General features: G+C 45.9%; 1 protein-coding gene across 2 annotated transcripts in view; it reads right to left on the reverse strand.

Moving 5' to 3' along the window:
* Window positions 1-15873, reverse strand: part of TMPRSS7 (transmembrane serine protease 7) — a 61656-nt gene that overhangs the window by 42031 nt on the left and 3752 nt on the right. The window contains exons 3-8 of one of the 2 annotated variants that reach the window (XM_075543465.1): window positions 11337-11467; window positions 8518-8585; window positions 6978-7171; window positions 5419-5457; window positions 3896-4124; window positions 1682-1812 (exon numbers count right to left, since the gene is read on the reverse strand). In XM_075543465.1, coding sequence (XP_075399580.1) covers window positions 1682-1812; window positions 3896-4124; window positions 5419-5457; window positions 6978-7171; window positions 8518-8585; window positions 11337-11467 — 792 coding nt within the window. Of the gene's footprint in view, window positions 1-1681; window positions 1813-3895; window positions 4125-5418; window positions 5458-6977; window positions 7172-8517; window positions 8586-11336; window positions 11468-15873 lie in introns of those variants that run through there. The other variant, XM_075543466.1, reaches the window with a different exon arrangement.

The raw sequence follows: 15873 nt of genomic DNA on the forward strand, positions 1-15873 counted from the left end.
AAATTTTTAATTGTATTTATTTGTTCAAATAAGTGTATAGTTGTTGTTAAAAGACTGTGCCGGTATGTGTAGCATGCTCTTCTATTAAAAAGGAAAAGGGAAAGAGAAATAGCCTACCCTTTACAGTAAAAGCTTCTTAAACCATGGGTTACCACCCCATAGAGCTCATGAAACTGAATGTGGGATCGTGAAAAAGTTGACAGCAGTAAAATGTTTCTGAAATATGCAACAACCAACAATCCGCTCAAAAACACACTGGTGATGAATCTGGAGTGTTACTGGCAACATTGGCTGTGTTGCAAAGTTCTCAGGTGAAGAGAGGTCATGAATAAGTTTAAGAAGCCCTAATCTTACTGGTAGTGTCATAATCCTATTAGGCTGTGAATTCTTTGAGAAGAATATCGGTTTTGTTTCCCCAACTGCTGCTCCTGGTTCCCCAGCACCTAAGATCATTTCTGCTAAAGAAATACTTGTTGTCTGAATACAGAAGTCTACTACATTATGTCTGAGATCGTCATATTTTTATGCTTTGATTTAAAGATGATTTGCGATTTTGCTACATCTCTGGATCTAGTTCAGTTTTTGTGAAATAATTATACATTTGGTTTTCTCATCATGTGAAGGGGAAAGCTATGAAAATAAGCCACTTCCCCAAAGGTAGAAGAGCCTACAACTCTCACCATCGACTGAAGCCAAATTCTCCTTCCTCCGCACTCCCTCTCCCATTCGGGCTTCTCTGGCTTTGAGGGGATTCATTAAGCAATTCTTAAGACATGGCCTATAAAATCTGATCAATCGCCAGGCAGCAAAATGTACCCCAAAAATGGCCTCCCACGAAGCATTCTGTTTCATTGTGTGTTGTGCTGTCCTGATTGCATCAGGGTAAGGCAAAAAGAGAAAACTATCAGGAAAGGTGACCCTGGTTCTCTATCTGACTTAGGGCCGGGGAGGGGACCTTTAATCCTCTGGAATTTGCTTATTCTCTCCTTGTAACTATATCCCGGAAAACTTTTGACAAGCACAGGACTGAAGACTAGTGTTAGTTTCACCAAGACCTCTCTAGGGTAGACTTCCCATACTTCACTCTAAACGTGCATTCATGGAAGATAGGAAGTCTAGCGTGCCATGTGTTTAGTGAGCTCCAAGCCCCAACATTCTCTACTCTTCTGTGATACCGCAAACCACCTCTCAGTTGACCACCTGGCTTCCTGTTGGAATCTGCCAAGAGAGGGTACTAAAGGGGCCAGGAAGGCGGTAAAGAAGGGACACCCACTTCCTGTCCTTTTCCTAGCCCTGTGCTTCTCAAGCCAGCCAGTCTTTACCGTGCACCAACATTTCCCTCCTGTAACAGACAAGAACCCGATGGGCATCGTTCCATCGTTCACTTTATTTCATCTCCTTTAAAGACAGCAGAGTCCTTGGGTGGCACAAAAAGTTAACAAGCTGGACTATTAATACAAAGGTTGGTGGTACACCCAGAAGTGCCTTGAAAGAAAGACCTGGAGATCTACTTCACCCCCAAAAAATCTGTTTGTTGTACTATTAACAGTTGTTTACCTTAAATTCTTTCTGTGGATCCTGAGTCAGAGCCTCTGACTAATATCACTAATATAAGATAAAACCAGAGCAGCATGACAAATATCCCTGAGGGTGGCTTTTTGAAATGGGGGGGAACACTTACTTTGTTCTGGAATGACCTCAAAATATGCTCGGATTCCTGATAACCTCCGTATATATGGAGATCTAAGCCTCACCAACATGAGGTTGTTCGTGGAAACAAATGACATTAAGGTTCTGGTGGGCTCACAGATTCTGAAACCAGAGAACAGGAGAACAATCCATCAATAGCAGGTGATCGGAAGCGCAGGCCTCCATTTGACACTCATTGATGGTCACAGGGCTCAACAGAGGGCACTGATCAATGCCCAGGAGTTTTCGCCCCGTAATTACCACTCCAGGGTGTTCCTGGATGGCCATCACTGGACCTGCTTGAGAACAAAAGTGGAGAAAGGTAGGGTACTTAGTGACTACGGCTCGGGATGCCAGGCTTAGCAGAGCTGGTTCAAAACTCAGCTGCATCATAGACTGCGTAAAGGCCCTGGGTAATCAATGAACAAAGGCCACTCGCACCACAGTTTTCCATTCTATGAAATGCTGTGATGATACCCGACTCCTCATTGCTGTCAGATCCCTGTCAGCTGTCAGATCCCTGGTGGTACAGTTGTCGAAATGCTCCACTGCTCACCAAAAGGTCGGTGGGTGGTTCAAGCCCACTAAGGACTCTCTTGGGAGAGAAGAGGGCCGGTCTGCTTCCATGGAGAGTACAGACTGGGAACAGTAGTGCACATTCGGCAGGGTCGCTAATGTGGGACTGGCCCAACAGCAATGGGTTTCAAGTCCATCGCCTTTAACCACTCGGCCACGACTACAGAATTGTACAGCAATGGGTTTCATGGACTGCGGGAGTGGGGTGGGGGTGGGGGGATAGCAATTATAATTAAGTATGCCCGGAAGGTTACAGTGGTTGAGGAATTAAGATTCAGAGACAAACCGACTCTTCATGATTTGAATGTTTACCTTGTGCATCCATCACCAAAGCATCAATAAACAAAGACGAGCCTGCATAAAACACGATTAAAATAATTCAATAGCACATGGAACAGTTTTAGCACAGAAAGGAACCAATCATGAAGACTTGATCAACGCTGTGATTTATTTGGTTACCGAACACATAAAACAAGGCTCACAGCTTATTAAATAGAAAGTATTCATGTATGCGTATGTGTGTATCGTATGTGTGATTACAAATATATATGAATGAGAATATTTATGACAAAAGGTTCTGGACAGTGGGAAAGTAATTTAAAAATGTTTTCTCTGAATGATTCCACTTTCTACAATAGATATGAGTCCCACCTGCCCAATAAGAAAACGTTTTCATCATTTATCAGTGCTGTGTAGTCATCATCATAGCCTATACCTTGTTGACTACTTGTTGGCTGACATGTCACCTTTACAACAACAGCAAAATGGCATCTGATGATTCCGTGCATTAACGGAGTGTGGTCAGCAGTGAACACAGAGGTGTGACTGTTAGCTGTGCTGGTGTGAGGTATGTGTCAACTTGGCTGGTCACAATTCTTACTGGTTTGGAAATGATATAGTGATGTCATTTGGAACTTATGGACGATGTAGTCATCCTCATTTGTTATCTGCTGGAGACAGCCTCCATTTTGCATAAAGCTAACTTTGGCACAATAGGCTGGTCTTTGGAACCTACCCATGTCGCTAAGTGAGGAATGGATGTGTTTATCCTCAGCCTCTGTTGTGATCTTGACATCATTGTGATTAGAAAGGGTAAAATCAAACAGAAACTGGTTACAATTCGGAAATATTGGTTCTTGCTGCACTAATCATGTCGGCTACAAATTTAAAACAGACTTTAGACTCTTACAAATCCACTGGCATTGAGCTGATTCTGATTCACAAGGACCCTAGATGACTAATACAAGGCATACTAAGTAGGACGAAGGTCGGTCTTTGACCTTATGATGGTGCAATGATGATGCGCCAAGCCAGACACCAAACTCACTGCCATTGAGTTGATTGTGACGCACAGCAACACGATAGCACAAGGTAGAACTGCCCCTGTGGGTTTGGGACTCTGTAACCTTTTACAGGAGGAGAAAACCTCATCTTTCTCATGCTGAGCGGCTGCTGGTTTTGAACTGCTGTCCTTGAGGTTAGCAACTCAATACATAACCACTGCACCACCAGGGCTCCCATGATTGTGCACAGCAATGGTTGAAAAGTGAAAGTCTCAGGGGATCCAGATATTGCAGAAATGAGGCTGGAGAAACCATTCCCCCCACCAGGAAGAGGGTACACATCATACCTGTACAAGGTTGTGCTCCGGATCGGCAAGAGCGAGTCGTAAAGGGTCAAAGAGTCGGTTACACAGTTGTCCGCTTCAATCTGGATGGACTCAATGGAGAGGCGGATCAGGTAGCCTATGGTGGCCACCAGCTTAAACTGGCACATCAGCCTGCCCGAGGTTACTGAAATCTCAAGAGGGTACCGGACCGACGGGTGATCGGCATACAAGTCCCGAGAGCAGCCTTTCTCTGCTGGGACAGAATTTTTGTAAGAGTGAATTCTCTAGGAACCTTGATTGAAATGAACAGAAGTTATCTGGGAGACGTCTGTACCTTTGCTAACCTAGACTCCACACTACCCTTTCCTATGACAATCACCCGGTTTTACTTAGGGAAACACTCCTTCCCTGCCCTACTCTGCTGTCGATAGTGTGGTTGATGTGAAATTCACCTCTGCTCTCAGAGGTGTGGTGGTTACATAATCTGGTGTCAACTTGAAACTATTAAGAGTGAAGGGGTGGAGTTTAGCCTGACAATCAAGTTGCTGTTTGATGACCTCATTTGGAGGCATGACAGAGATAAGAAGCTGACCGGAGGCCAGACCCACTCTCTCTACTACATATTCCTGTTGACAAGCCACATGGAGCTACACGGATGGAGCCAGAGCCCTGAAACTGAAGGAGCCATAGGGAGACCCCTGCTGGTGCTGAGATGCTTCCACCATCAATGGATCCACAAGACTTTCCACCCACTGGCCTTTCCACCTTCTTGCATTCTGTGTCATTGCATGTGTTGCAATGAGTCTGAAGAGGATTTTATGAACTAGTACTGACATATGGGGTAATATCAGACTATGGACTTGATCTGGGCTGGGCTGGGATGTTTTCTTAATGTACGATTGCTCTTTGATATAAAGTTCTCTCTTACACACACGTACGTGTCTGTGAATTTGTTTCTCTAGTCAATCCAGACTGACACCGAGGTGGACACATGGCTCCAATTTGCCCATTAAAAGCTCAGATATTGATTCAGGAGTGGACATGCACCAACCTGGGCACCGTGAGAGTCCTCCCTGGGACTTCTGCAGAGACTCAGGAAATATGAGTATTGTCTTGTTGATCCCCCCGCCCCCCCCACACACACACACGCACCACACCACCAATACCACTGCTAAACTGATAAGATTATATTCTCGGGACTGCTGGTGACCAGCCTGGTCACCACATTAGAAGGACGCTCTTGATAAGGAGTCCGCCACAGAGAAGAGAAGGAAAGAGGAAACCATTCCTTGGCTGAGAAGTGAAGATGCAGTGCCCTGATGTGCTATTTTTAGGTGCTGGACTCTGCTGTGCCTGAAGCCACACTCATGCAGATAAGTCCTGGTCACACGAGCCAGTCAAGCTTCTTATGTGTCCTTAGGTCAATGCGACTTTGTTTCTGTCCCTCACAACAGAAAGAACCATAATGAAGAACATCACAGTTCTAAAAAATAAAATGACTGCTAAAAAGCCCTTGCAGGGGAGAAGAGTGGGAGATCAATTACCAGATCCGATGGTTGAAGAGTAATCTGACCGAAGGCCGGCTGGTGGGAAAAACACATGAGAAAGCCTGTTAGTGGTACCATTGCATGTCACTAGCATCTTACATAGTGGAGATTATGTTCAGTCCTCCTTTAGACGCACTCAGATATGTCTGGGGCTTTCTTCCAAATGTCCCAGGGAGGACAGATCAAATATGAGTGGATCGTTATGAAAGGTAATGAGTGAGCCTCCAGGAACTTATTTTATTGGTTGCTTGACTTTGGTGTATGCTTGAAATCATCTGTAGCAATAGGACTTTACATTCTTGGTTTTGAAAGGGGGAGAAAAACATAAACAAATATGATAATAATAATTTTAAAACCCAGCAAACTCACTGCCATTGAGTTGATTCCAACTCATGGTGACCCTGTAGGACAGGATGAGCTAGACCCCCCCTCCCCCACCCCGCCCCCATGGAGTTCTGGGGCTGTAACTCTTTACAGGAGTGGAAAGCCTCCTCTTTTTCCCGAATATGACAATAACTAGCCCTATATCTTAAATGGCAAATTGGGTGCACAATTTTCCACTAGAATTTTTTCCTTCATGAGCACTATGATAGGACAGAGGAGCCCTGGCGGTGTCATGAGTTATGAGCTGCTAACTGGGAGGTCAGAGTTTGAAACCACCCAGCAGCTCCTCAGGAGAAAGATGAGGCTTTCTACTCTCATAACTAGTTAGGGTCCCAGAAACCCACAGCGGCAGTATTTCTCTGTCCCACAGGCCACGACGAGTTGAAGCCAATGGCAATGAGTGATGATCGCATTAGCTCATATATGATTTAAGTCAAAAGAGGATATGAAACAAAATCTGACTCATAGTGACCCTCTTTAAAAAAAAAAGAGGGTAGAAAATTGTATAAATTTGGGGCTATCCAGTAATTAACCTCAGGTTACATCAAGAGAAAGGTTGTGATAGCTGTTTGTTGGACGGGAGGGGGAGGGGTTGGCTGCTAGGGAGCAGTAAGCAACGCTACATGGTAAAACTGCAGTTCTGTCTTAATGAGAGAAGAAATAAGTTACACCTCAGTGAGCCCCTCCTTCTCCAGGGGACTAGAACTCTGTTCTTGGGACCCTCGTCAAGAGGCAAAGCAACTCGGGGAAATTTAGGGAAAGGAACACTTTAATGAATTCAACATGTTATATGTTATAGCTCCTATCCAAGCACTGCATGTAATACAGAGGAGCTCTAGTGGCTCAGTGAGTTACACATTGGGCTGTTAACCACAAGGTCCTTGGTTCAAACCCACCAGCTGCTCCTAGGGAGAAAGATGAGCCTTTGCTCCCATAAAGATGTACAGCCTTGGAAACTAAGAGGGGCCGTTCTCCTCCGCCCTAACAGGTCACTATGAGTCAGAGTCAAGTCCATGACAGTGAAGGTTTTTTTTTTTTTTTTTAGAGTGAGGATTCAACTGGGATTGTGGAGGAAGATGTTTCGTTACATTGTTTCTGACAGTAACAGCAAGTAGAGGAATGCTGCAGGAGGAGATACTAAGTAACTAAAGAGAACAAGAGGCAACCGTCACCATTGAGCACCACAGAGTCCAGGTCCACAGCCAGCCCCTGCAAGCTCCCCACAGAGGTCCTGTTGATGATGCTGGTCTGGATGGAGTCCTTCAGGATGGCGGCCACACAGTCCTCACAGAAGATGTGGCCCTTGGCACGTGGCATGACAAACACGATCCAAAAGTGGACCAGGAGGCCGCCCTTGTTGTTGCTACTGCAGTAAGAAGGAAAGAGCGGGAAGATGTAAGGAGCGAGCTTAGGATGTAGACTTTCACAGGGAGCCAACTGCCCGATCCAAGGGGTCAGGCCATTGAGTTCACCCTTCTATTGGGCCGGCTTCCTTCCGTAGAAAGTCCTTGTATAGGTGCATGTGTAGGAAGAATATGCTAGTTTGTGGCTATCAGTTGGTGCTATTGTTCTAAACACCAACAGCGACTCTTGGCAAGATCTCGCCTATCCAGGCACTGTGCTGCATCTCTCTTATCCCATTTACTCTTATGAAGAATCAAACAGTTGTGTCCGGGTCAATTCTGACTTGGGGCAACCCCAGGATATGTCTGAGTAGCAGTATCCTCCACAGGGTTGTCAATGCCTTTTTTTTTTTTTTTCCATTGAGACATGTTGTCAGGAGAGACCAGAACCTGGAAAAGGGCATCCTGCTTGGTACAGTAACAAGGCACCAAAAAGAAGAAGGAGGAGGAGGAGAAGGAGGAGAAGGAGAAGGAGAAGAAGAAGAAGAAGAAGAAGAAGAAGAAGAAGAAGAAGAAGAAGAAGAAGAAGAAGAAGAAGAAGAAGAAGAAGAAGAAGAAAGCGCCCTTTGGCAAGGTGGATTGGCAGTTGTACCACCCAGGAACGCCTGCAGGGAGAGAATGCTGGTATCCTGACTCCATATGACAGATGAGGAAACTGGATCCCCACGCAATTCTGAATCATGCAGAGCAAGTAGCAAGCCAAGATTCAAGCCCCGGGTGGTTTTCAGTCTGATTCCAGAACTTGAGTTCCCTACCACAAGCGATACTGAGACATGTAATGAAAGCCAAAGATAGGTGGTGTTCTGGAGAAACTAATTCTGGAAAGGGAAGGTTAAGGAAAGCAGGCAAGTTACTTGATGCCAAGATTCCCTGGAGGCTTTGCAATGTCAAAGTGGGTCGAGGGTCCCCAGAAATATGTGGGAGGAGGAAAAGTGGCACACAATACACAGTGCACAATTTTTCCTAAAAATATTATTGACCCCGAGATCCTTTCTTCCCACAATCTCTCAGTTGCCCCCCTGGCAACTCCGCCCAGCATGCCAGCCAGTTACGGCCATGTTGCCCAACAGCGTTCAGATGGGTACCAAGCTCCAGGATGGAGAGAGAGCAGAGATTTGGGTAGGTGAGGAGCAAACCTCCAGGTGCCAGGCGGGTACAACTTTGGGGCGAGAGTTGTGTTTCTAGGGCATGACACTGGGACTGCCCTGAAGAAGTACCTTGGGGATAGTGGAACCTCCACCCTTCCACGGCCGCCAGAGGAACTGACAGCAGGGGACGAAGACTTTCCAGAGCAAGGGACAGAAATTACCTGACATCTGCAACCACAGACTGCTTGTAAAATTTGGAGACAGCGGATGTAGTGTAAACAAAGTTTACCTGGAGAGGAAGGGAAAAAAACAAAAAGGGGATGCTTGGCCTCTTCCCAAGGACATGGCTCTCACAGTACTGTGCATGTGTGGGAGCAAACGCTGACCGCGAGAGATGACAAGAGCAAAGACTCCACACACGACCCCCGACTCCAGCTCAGGCATGATTTCCTACATTCAAGTGGCTGTCTTAGTTTCACTCTGCCTTCTCTAAAGGAGAGCCTGGTGTGTAGATGATGCGAGGGGAAACTATTTTGTGGTGTAAACTTTCACCTGAAACACAAATGTAAAAAAAACACACAAGGTGTTAAGAAAGAATGTGGAGGGCAGGGATGGTGAGACTAGCTGTGGGCACCTCCTGCCCCCTGTGGCTAATTTCGGAATGTGTCCCTAGGAATATAAAGAATATATATATATATATAATATACTTATATATATATACTTATATATATACTTATATATTATATATATTATATATTATACTTATATATATATATATACTTATATATTATATATATTATATATTATACTTATATATATATATATATACTTAATTGATACATCCAACTCTCCTTGTGTATTCTTCCCATTCAAGGTGTTAATTTTCTCCATGATTAATAAACTTACCTCCTTTAAGCCTATTTTCATAGTATGTGACCAAGGGTGTGTGTGTGTGTGTGTGTGTGTGTATATATGTGTGTGTGTGTGTGTGTGTGTGTGTGTGTGTGTGTGTGTGTGTGTGTGTTTCTAGTCTTAAGGACACATTCCTAAATTAGCCACTAGGGGGCAGGAAGTGCCCACAGCTGGTCCCTCCACCTCTCTTACATCTCTTGGAAGCACCAAGTCCCTTTTCTTTCTACCTTTTATCAAACATCTGTGTTTGAGGTGAAGGTTTACGCAGCAAAGTCGTTTCCCACTAAATAATCCACACACCAATTGTTCTGTGACACTGGCTGCTATCTCTGCCTTTATCAGCCACGCTCCTTCTTTCCACCATCCTTCCAACTTAGTTTCCTGGCCCCTCCTTGCCTACTAGAACTTTGTTTGTTTGTTTGTTTGTTTTGGAGGGGGGAAATGTGGCTGGTTTGGTCTCCTATAGTTGATTCCTCTTAAAAGCCTATTCCTCACGGGTGTTATTGCTTACTTCGTAGGCCAGTCTAATACCTGGCTGAAAGAGACCTCCCGGAATGGTTTCAGTTCTAGGTTACAAGTGTGTCCAAGAGTGATGCACTCAGGGCTTCCCCAATCTCTCATTCCAGTCAATCTGGAGCTTTTTATTGTCCGTTTTCCTCCCATTTTAACCGAGCCCTTCTATGGTGTCACAGGACAGCCGCCTAGGGGCATCTCACCAGGACCTGGACCCATCTAGTTCTGCTGCTTGCTGGCAAGTGGAAGGCAGTCTTTCAGCTTCTTTGAGTCTTTTATCTCTTCACTCTCCTCGTACCCAGCACTTTGAAACTCCCTTAACCTTATCTCAAAGGGGACCTATTTCCTATTGTGCCTTACTGAACATTTTGAGCTCAACTTTCACGTTTCTCCCTAATCTTCTCTGCCTGCATCCCCCCTTCATACATAACAGCAAAGCCGCCCACCTAATTGCTGAGCTCGGTGGTTTCCTTGGTTTGTTGCGGCTCTTGGTGCTGTTTTCATTTGTAAAGTGGTGATCCAACTAAAACACCTCTCTCGGCATAATCTGAGGAAGACGTGAGATGCCTTCGGGGTCGCTACATACACGGTATGTAATAGGCATTCGGTTCAGAAAAGCTACTCGACCACTTTTGTGGGTATCTTCTTGCTCCTCCATAAAAACTCTTCGTTTCTGAGTCTACACGAGTTGCTTGTCACCTCATTATGGTCCCCACTGGGAGGTAACCCCATCTGTCATGTGGAGACAAAAGTGGGCATACGTTTTCTGGTTGGTAATATATACCAAGAGCCATGGGTAGACATAGCTGACCAAGTCGTTCTACTTTTCAGAAGGTCCCTAGGGACATCTTGGGGAATACATCCATTTATGCGACCGCTTCATGCAGCAAAGGTCGGACATGACCTAAACATGCGGTAAAAAGACTTTCTAATAACGGTGTGGCCCCTGAAGTTGATGTTCTTGAACAATACTACTTGCACAGAAGCGCAATATCATGTTAAGAGGAGGCAATGATATTATAAACGAGAAGATGCATTAGAAGATGCATTCCACTATCCTCTATGTTGATGCAGCCCAGACCAAAAAGGAGTTCTTTCTCTGGTGATGGAACGAAAGAAGATTTTAATGTTTCTCTTTTAATTTTCTGAATTTTGTAAATTTTATACTAACTACGTATCACTTCAGTGAATAGAAATGTTTTTTTTAAATGAAGAGATTGCAAGGATTTCAAGGCTGAATGAATGTGTCGTGAATACAGATTGAATTCGTGATCGTGTAATTCCAGAACTAAAGAGCCTCTTAAAGAGCCCCAACCAATTCCTCATTTTATGGATGAAACCACACAAAATATAAACAACAACCAAAATCCCTGACGCCGAGAGTCGCTTCTGTGTATGCTGAACAGGAAAAGAAGTAAGTGATGTCTATCAAATAAATTATCCTGTCTTACAGCCAAGGTGAGCTAAATCAAACACTCTCCTCTGTCATTTTGGGTTCACCCAGCCAGCCCTTCACCTCACTCACCCCCCTCCTCTGTGGCCCTTGTGCCCTTCTGCCCCAGCTCCATGTCCAAAGTACGTCCAAAGTACCCCCCTGCCCTACCGGTCACCTCACCACTTGCTGCACAGTCCGGGACACTGAGAGAAATTCCCTGGACTCCTTCTGTCGATGTTCCGGGAGAAACTCGATATTGGTGACACGGAACATCCCAACAAAGTAAAAGGCATCCTGGCTTTCTGTCTTACCTGTGAGACCAGAGAGAAGGAAATGAGGTGGCTTCCCAGTTTTCATTTGGGGCAGCTAAGTCATCTACCGGGTCAGAGCCTGTGAAACTCTAAGCCCACAGTGGTTCTCCACCTTCCGAATGCCGCGACCCTTTCATACAGTTCCTCATGTTGTGGTTACTCACCCACCCCCCAATGATACCATTATATTCGTTGCTACTTCATCACTGTCATTTTGCTACTGTTATGAATCGGGCAACCCCTGTGAAAGGGTCATTCAACCCCCAAAGGGGTCACGACCCACAGGTTGAGAACCACTGCTCGAAGCAAAAACCTGCTGCTATCAAACTGATTTCAACTCTGAACAGTGTGGTAGGGCTGAGCAGAGCTGCTTCATAGGGTCCCCAGGGCTGTAAATCTCACTGCCATATCCTCCTCCCAAGGGGCAACTGGAGGGTTTGAATCAACAACCTTTCGGTTAGCAGCCAAGCGTTAACCATGGTGCCACCACTGCACCTTCTGGGAAGTTCCACCTTCATAGTTAATAGTATCGTCCCCAGGAGCAGTAAATCAGCGTATCTCGGAACAGGATTCTTTCTATCTTTTTCTGGCAAATACTCCAGAGCAAGATTAAAAGGGAAAAGATGCTCTACTTTGTCTGTATAGATGTGCTAGAGATGCGGGAACCAAGATGAAAACCAAAACTAAACTCAATGCCATCAAAGCAACTGACTCAGCAACCCTATAGGACTGGGTAGAACTGCCCCTGCGGGTTCTGAACCTGTAACTCTTAATAAGAGTAGAAAGTCTTGTCCCTTTCTCTGTCTCTCTCTCAGAGCAGCTGGTGGCTTTGAACTGCTGACCTTGCAGTTAGCAGCCCAACGGGCAACCACTGTCCCACCGGGGCTCCCAAGTTGAGAAGAGTACATGCTATCTTACTGTATCCCAAGTCCATGGCTGGCAAGAAGGTAAAGCATGGGTCCAATCTAGAAGAGCGGGAAGGGCCCCAGCTGACCTTCCCTGTTCCCTGGGGCTTTGTCCTCTGGAGGATCGGTGTGGGTGATGCCGGGTCATCTGTGCAGTGGCACTCCCCCCTCCAGTGAGTCAGCGAGTGTGGCCCGCGGCCCAGTGTTAGGTCACCCCTGCTCGCTCTCTCTAGCTCTCTCTCTCTCGCTCTCTCTCTCTCTCCAGTGAGAGCCACCATGGGACGACTGGGCACCAAGCCTGCTCAGAGGCTTTGCAGAAAGGACAAGGACATGCCCTGGGGACACCTGAGAAATGTGGCTGTGCGTTGATGAGGACTTTCCTTGCTCCCCTTTCTTTTTGTTCCCAATACTTTTCTCTTATAAATGGTTAATCCCAAGACTGGTGGGTCAAGCCAGCCCAGAGACACACTGGTAGAAAGGCCTGGCAATCTAATTCCACAAGAGCAGCCATCAACAACCCCATGGAACACGTTCTAGGCTGACCTGAGATCATGTTGCCAGCCAGTCTTTCTGTCACCATGGCCCTTACACCTTCCTTTCCTATAGCACATACACCCCTGCCACGAGAGCATCACTTCTGTCTACTGTCTTCCCTCTGAGCCTAACACAGGGAGAGCCCGAACAAGCTGGACATTTGGGAGATGTTTGGGAGGAACAGAGCAGAAAACCAGCTGCGGTTCACTCCATTCCAACACTGGGAGACCCTCGCGATGCTGTTGTAAATCTGTGCTCCTTAGGCTTCAGTCTCTGACCTTTTGAGAAGGAGTCTTTGTGGTGTAGTGGTTATGTGTGGGGCTGCTAGCTGCAAGGTCTGCAGTTCAAAACCACCTGCTGCTCCTCTGGAAAAAAGACAGAGCTATCTGCTCCCATAACAGTTACGGTCTTAGAAACTCACAAGGGAAGTTGTACCCTGTCCTGTAGGGTCACTATGAGTTATATCGACTCTGTGGCAGTGAGTTGTTTTAGTTTGGGGGGACTCTTTGTGGAGGGAAGTAGATCAGTAGGCCCTTTGAAGACCTTCTGGGTGAACTTCAGCCACCAGCTTTTGGCTTAGCAGCCAATCCCACAAATCCCATGCACCCAAGAACTCAGAGAATGTTCTCTGTTAGCCCAGTGCCCAGGAAGTGCTAAATAAATCCCAAAGCTTAATCCCAAGGAAGATCCAACCAAGGGTCACTATCACCTTAAGAAGAGGGAGTGAGTTCCCAGTCGGTCGGGAGGAGTACAGAGTAAGGACAGGAGGCCCAAGTTCCTGCTCCAGATTTGATTTTTCAGGTGTATGACCTTGGACAGATGACCTTGTTTGGATAAAACAAGAAATTTGGGGGGCAAGGAAATGCTGCTTCGTTTTTGTTTAATATTTGGAATATTTTAAAGTTGACTGTAAGCTAGCACATCCTTCTCACATCTACAGGTGCCCCCCAGATGTTGGACCACAGAGATCAATTTAGCACTGGATCAGATCACACTTAGCAAACTCTAGCTCTGCCCAGCGTACAAAGCCATCCTGCGGTCTTCTGCTGAGCGGTTCACTGCCGTTCTCCAGGTCACTCACTGACCACACCCAGATTTCATGGGTCCTAACTAACCCTGACTGTGTGTTGGACAATGTTTGCCTGGTCATACCAGTTTCCTTTCTTTCAGGGAGAAAGATGACTCGCTCCCAAAAATGCCTCTCTGGTTTTTACACAGTCCACAAGTTAGTTATGCACAGGGATGTAACAAAGCATTATCCCTAAGTGCTAAGGCAGTGTAAGTAAAAACCACTTGCAGGCCAGCCGAGAGCCGGCGGGAAACAGTTTGTTCTGGATGGCAGTTGTGTGTGGATGTGTGGGGGTGTTTCATGTTTGTCGTGTTTGTCCTGTCACACCACAAGTTCCCTGAGGACAGACACTGCAGCCTGCTCTCCACTCTGTCCCCATGTCTGCCCCAGGGTCCAACACAAATGGGTCTAAGGCAATGGTTCTCAACCTGTGGGTCGCAACCCCTTTGGGGGTTGAACAGCCCTTTCACAGGGGTCACCCGATTGATCTATAACAGTAGCAAAATGGCAGTTATGAAGTAGCAACGAATGTAATTTTATGGTTGGGGGGGTCACTACAACATGAGGATGGAGGCATTAAGAAGGTTGAGAACCACTGGTCTAAGGCATTTTGAAGAACCAGCTCTTAAAACCGCCTTTGAACTCCATTCCTGGGCAAGTTCAATGCCAGTCTTCCATGATTGCAAAGTACTGCATTAAGCACACACACATGCACACAAATGTTTTTAAACTTTATGGCCCCTCTCGAGCACTGAGCCTTGAAGACAGGAACATTACCCTATTCATCTTACCTGGTTTACCCATTGCCTTATAATACACCAAGCACATAATAGGTGAACAATCTGTCTATATGGAAGTGGCCTGACAGGTTCCAGACAGCACCTGTTCATGTTCGCCCTGTACACCATTTACAGTTGGATGTGTAAACATCCTGGGGAGGGTACAGGTGAGAAACCCTGATGGAATATTAGGTAAGCGGTGGGTCGCTAACCAAGATGAGAGGCTGTTTGCCGTTGTTCGTTGGCATTCAGCCGGATCTGATTCACAGAGACCCTAGGTACAATGGAATGAAACACCACCTGCCAGGCACCTGCTTCACGGTTGTTCTGATGCTGACGCAGGCAGTGCAAATCCAACAGCGGGTGCACCAGAGACAGAGGGGGAAGGTGGCTCCCATAAAGGTGGCAGCCTTGGGAATTCAGTGGGGGAAGTTCCACTCTGTCCTACAGGGTCACTGCAAGTCGGAGAAGTACCGTATATACTTGAATATAAGCCGACCCGAGTATAAGCCGAGGTACCTAATTATTACCTGGGAAACCAGAAAAACTTATTGACTCGAGTATAAGCCTTGGGTGGGAAATGCAGGATGTGAATTAACACAGAGACCAGAGATGGAGCGCAGCCACAGACACATCCTTACCGGTTCAGCTGCCAGCGTAAGTGAATCACTACAGGTGCTTCTGCGAATTGGAGCCGTCCACGTCATAGGATGGCTCTGATTGGTTGGATGTGAGTGAACAAACATTCAAAGCCCTGCAGTGTCAGCGGGACTTTGAATGAACAGCGGAGGAACGGCAATCACCCATGAAATGTTACACCTCGCTGGGGTACTACTGACCCGTGTATAAGCTGAACCCCAGTTTTCAGCACATTTTTTGTGCTGAAAAACTTGGCTTATTTTCATTTATTTATAATTAGAAAGAAATATTTCACAATATATAATTACATGTTGTTTTTGTGATTAATCATTATGCTTTAATCATGTTCAATTTGTAACAATTGAAATACATCCTACATATGAGATATTTACATTATGATTCATAACAGTAGCAAAAATACTGTTATGAAGTAGCAACAAAAATAATTTTATGGTCGGGGGTCAACACAACAGGAGGAAC

The sequence above is a fragment of the Tenrec ecaudatus genome, chromosome 2, assembly GCF_050624435.1.
Source record: "Tenrec ecaudatus isolate mTenEca1 chromosome 2, mTenEca1.hap1, whole genome shotgun sequence".
NCBI classification, from domain to species: Eukaryota; Metazoa; Chordata; class Mammalia; order Afrosoricida; family Tenrecidae; genus Tenrec; species Tenrec ecaudatus.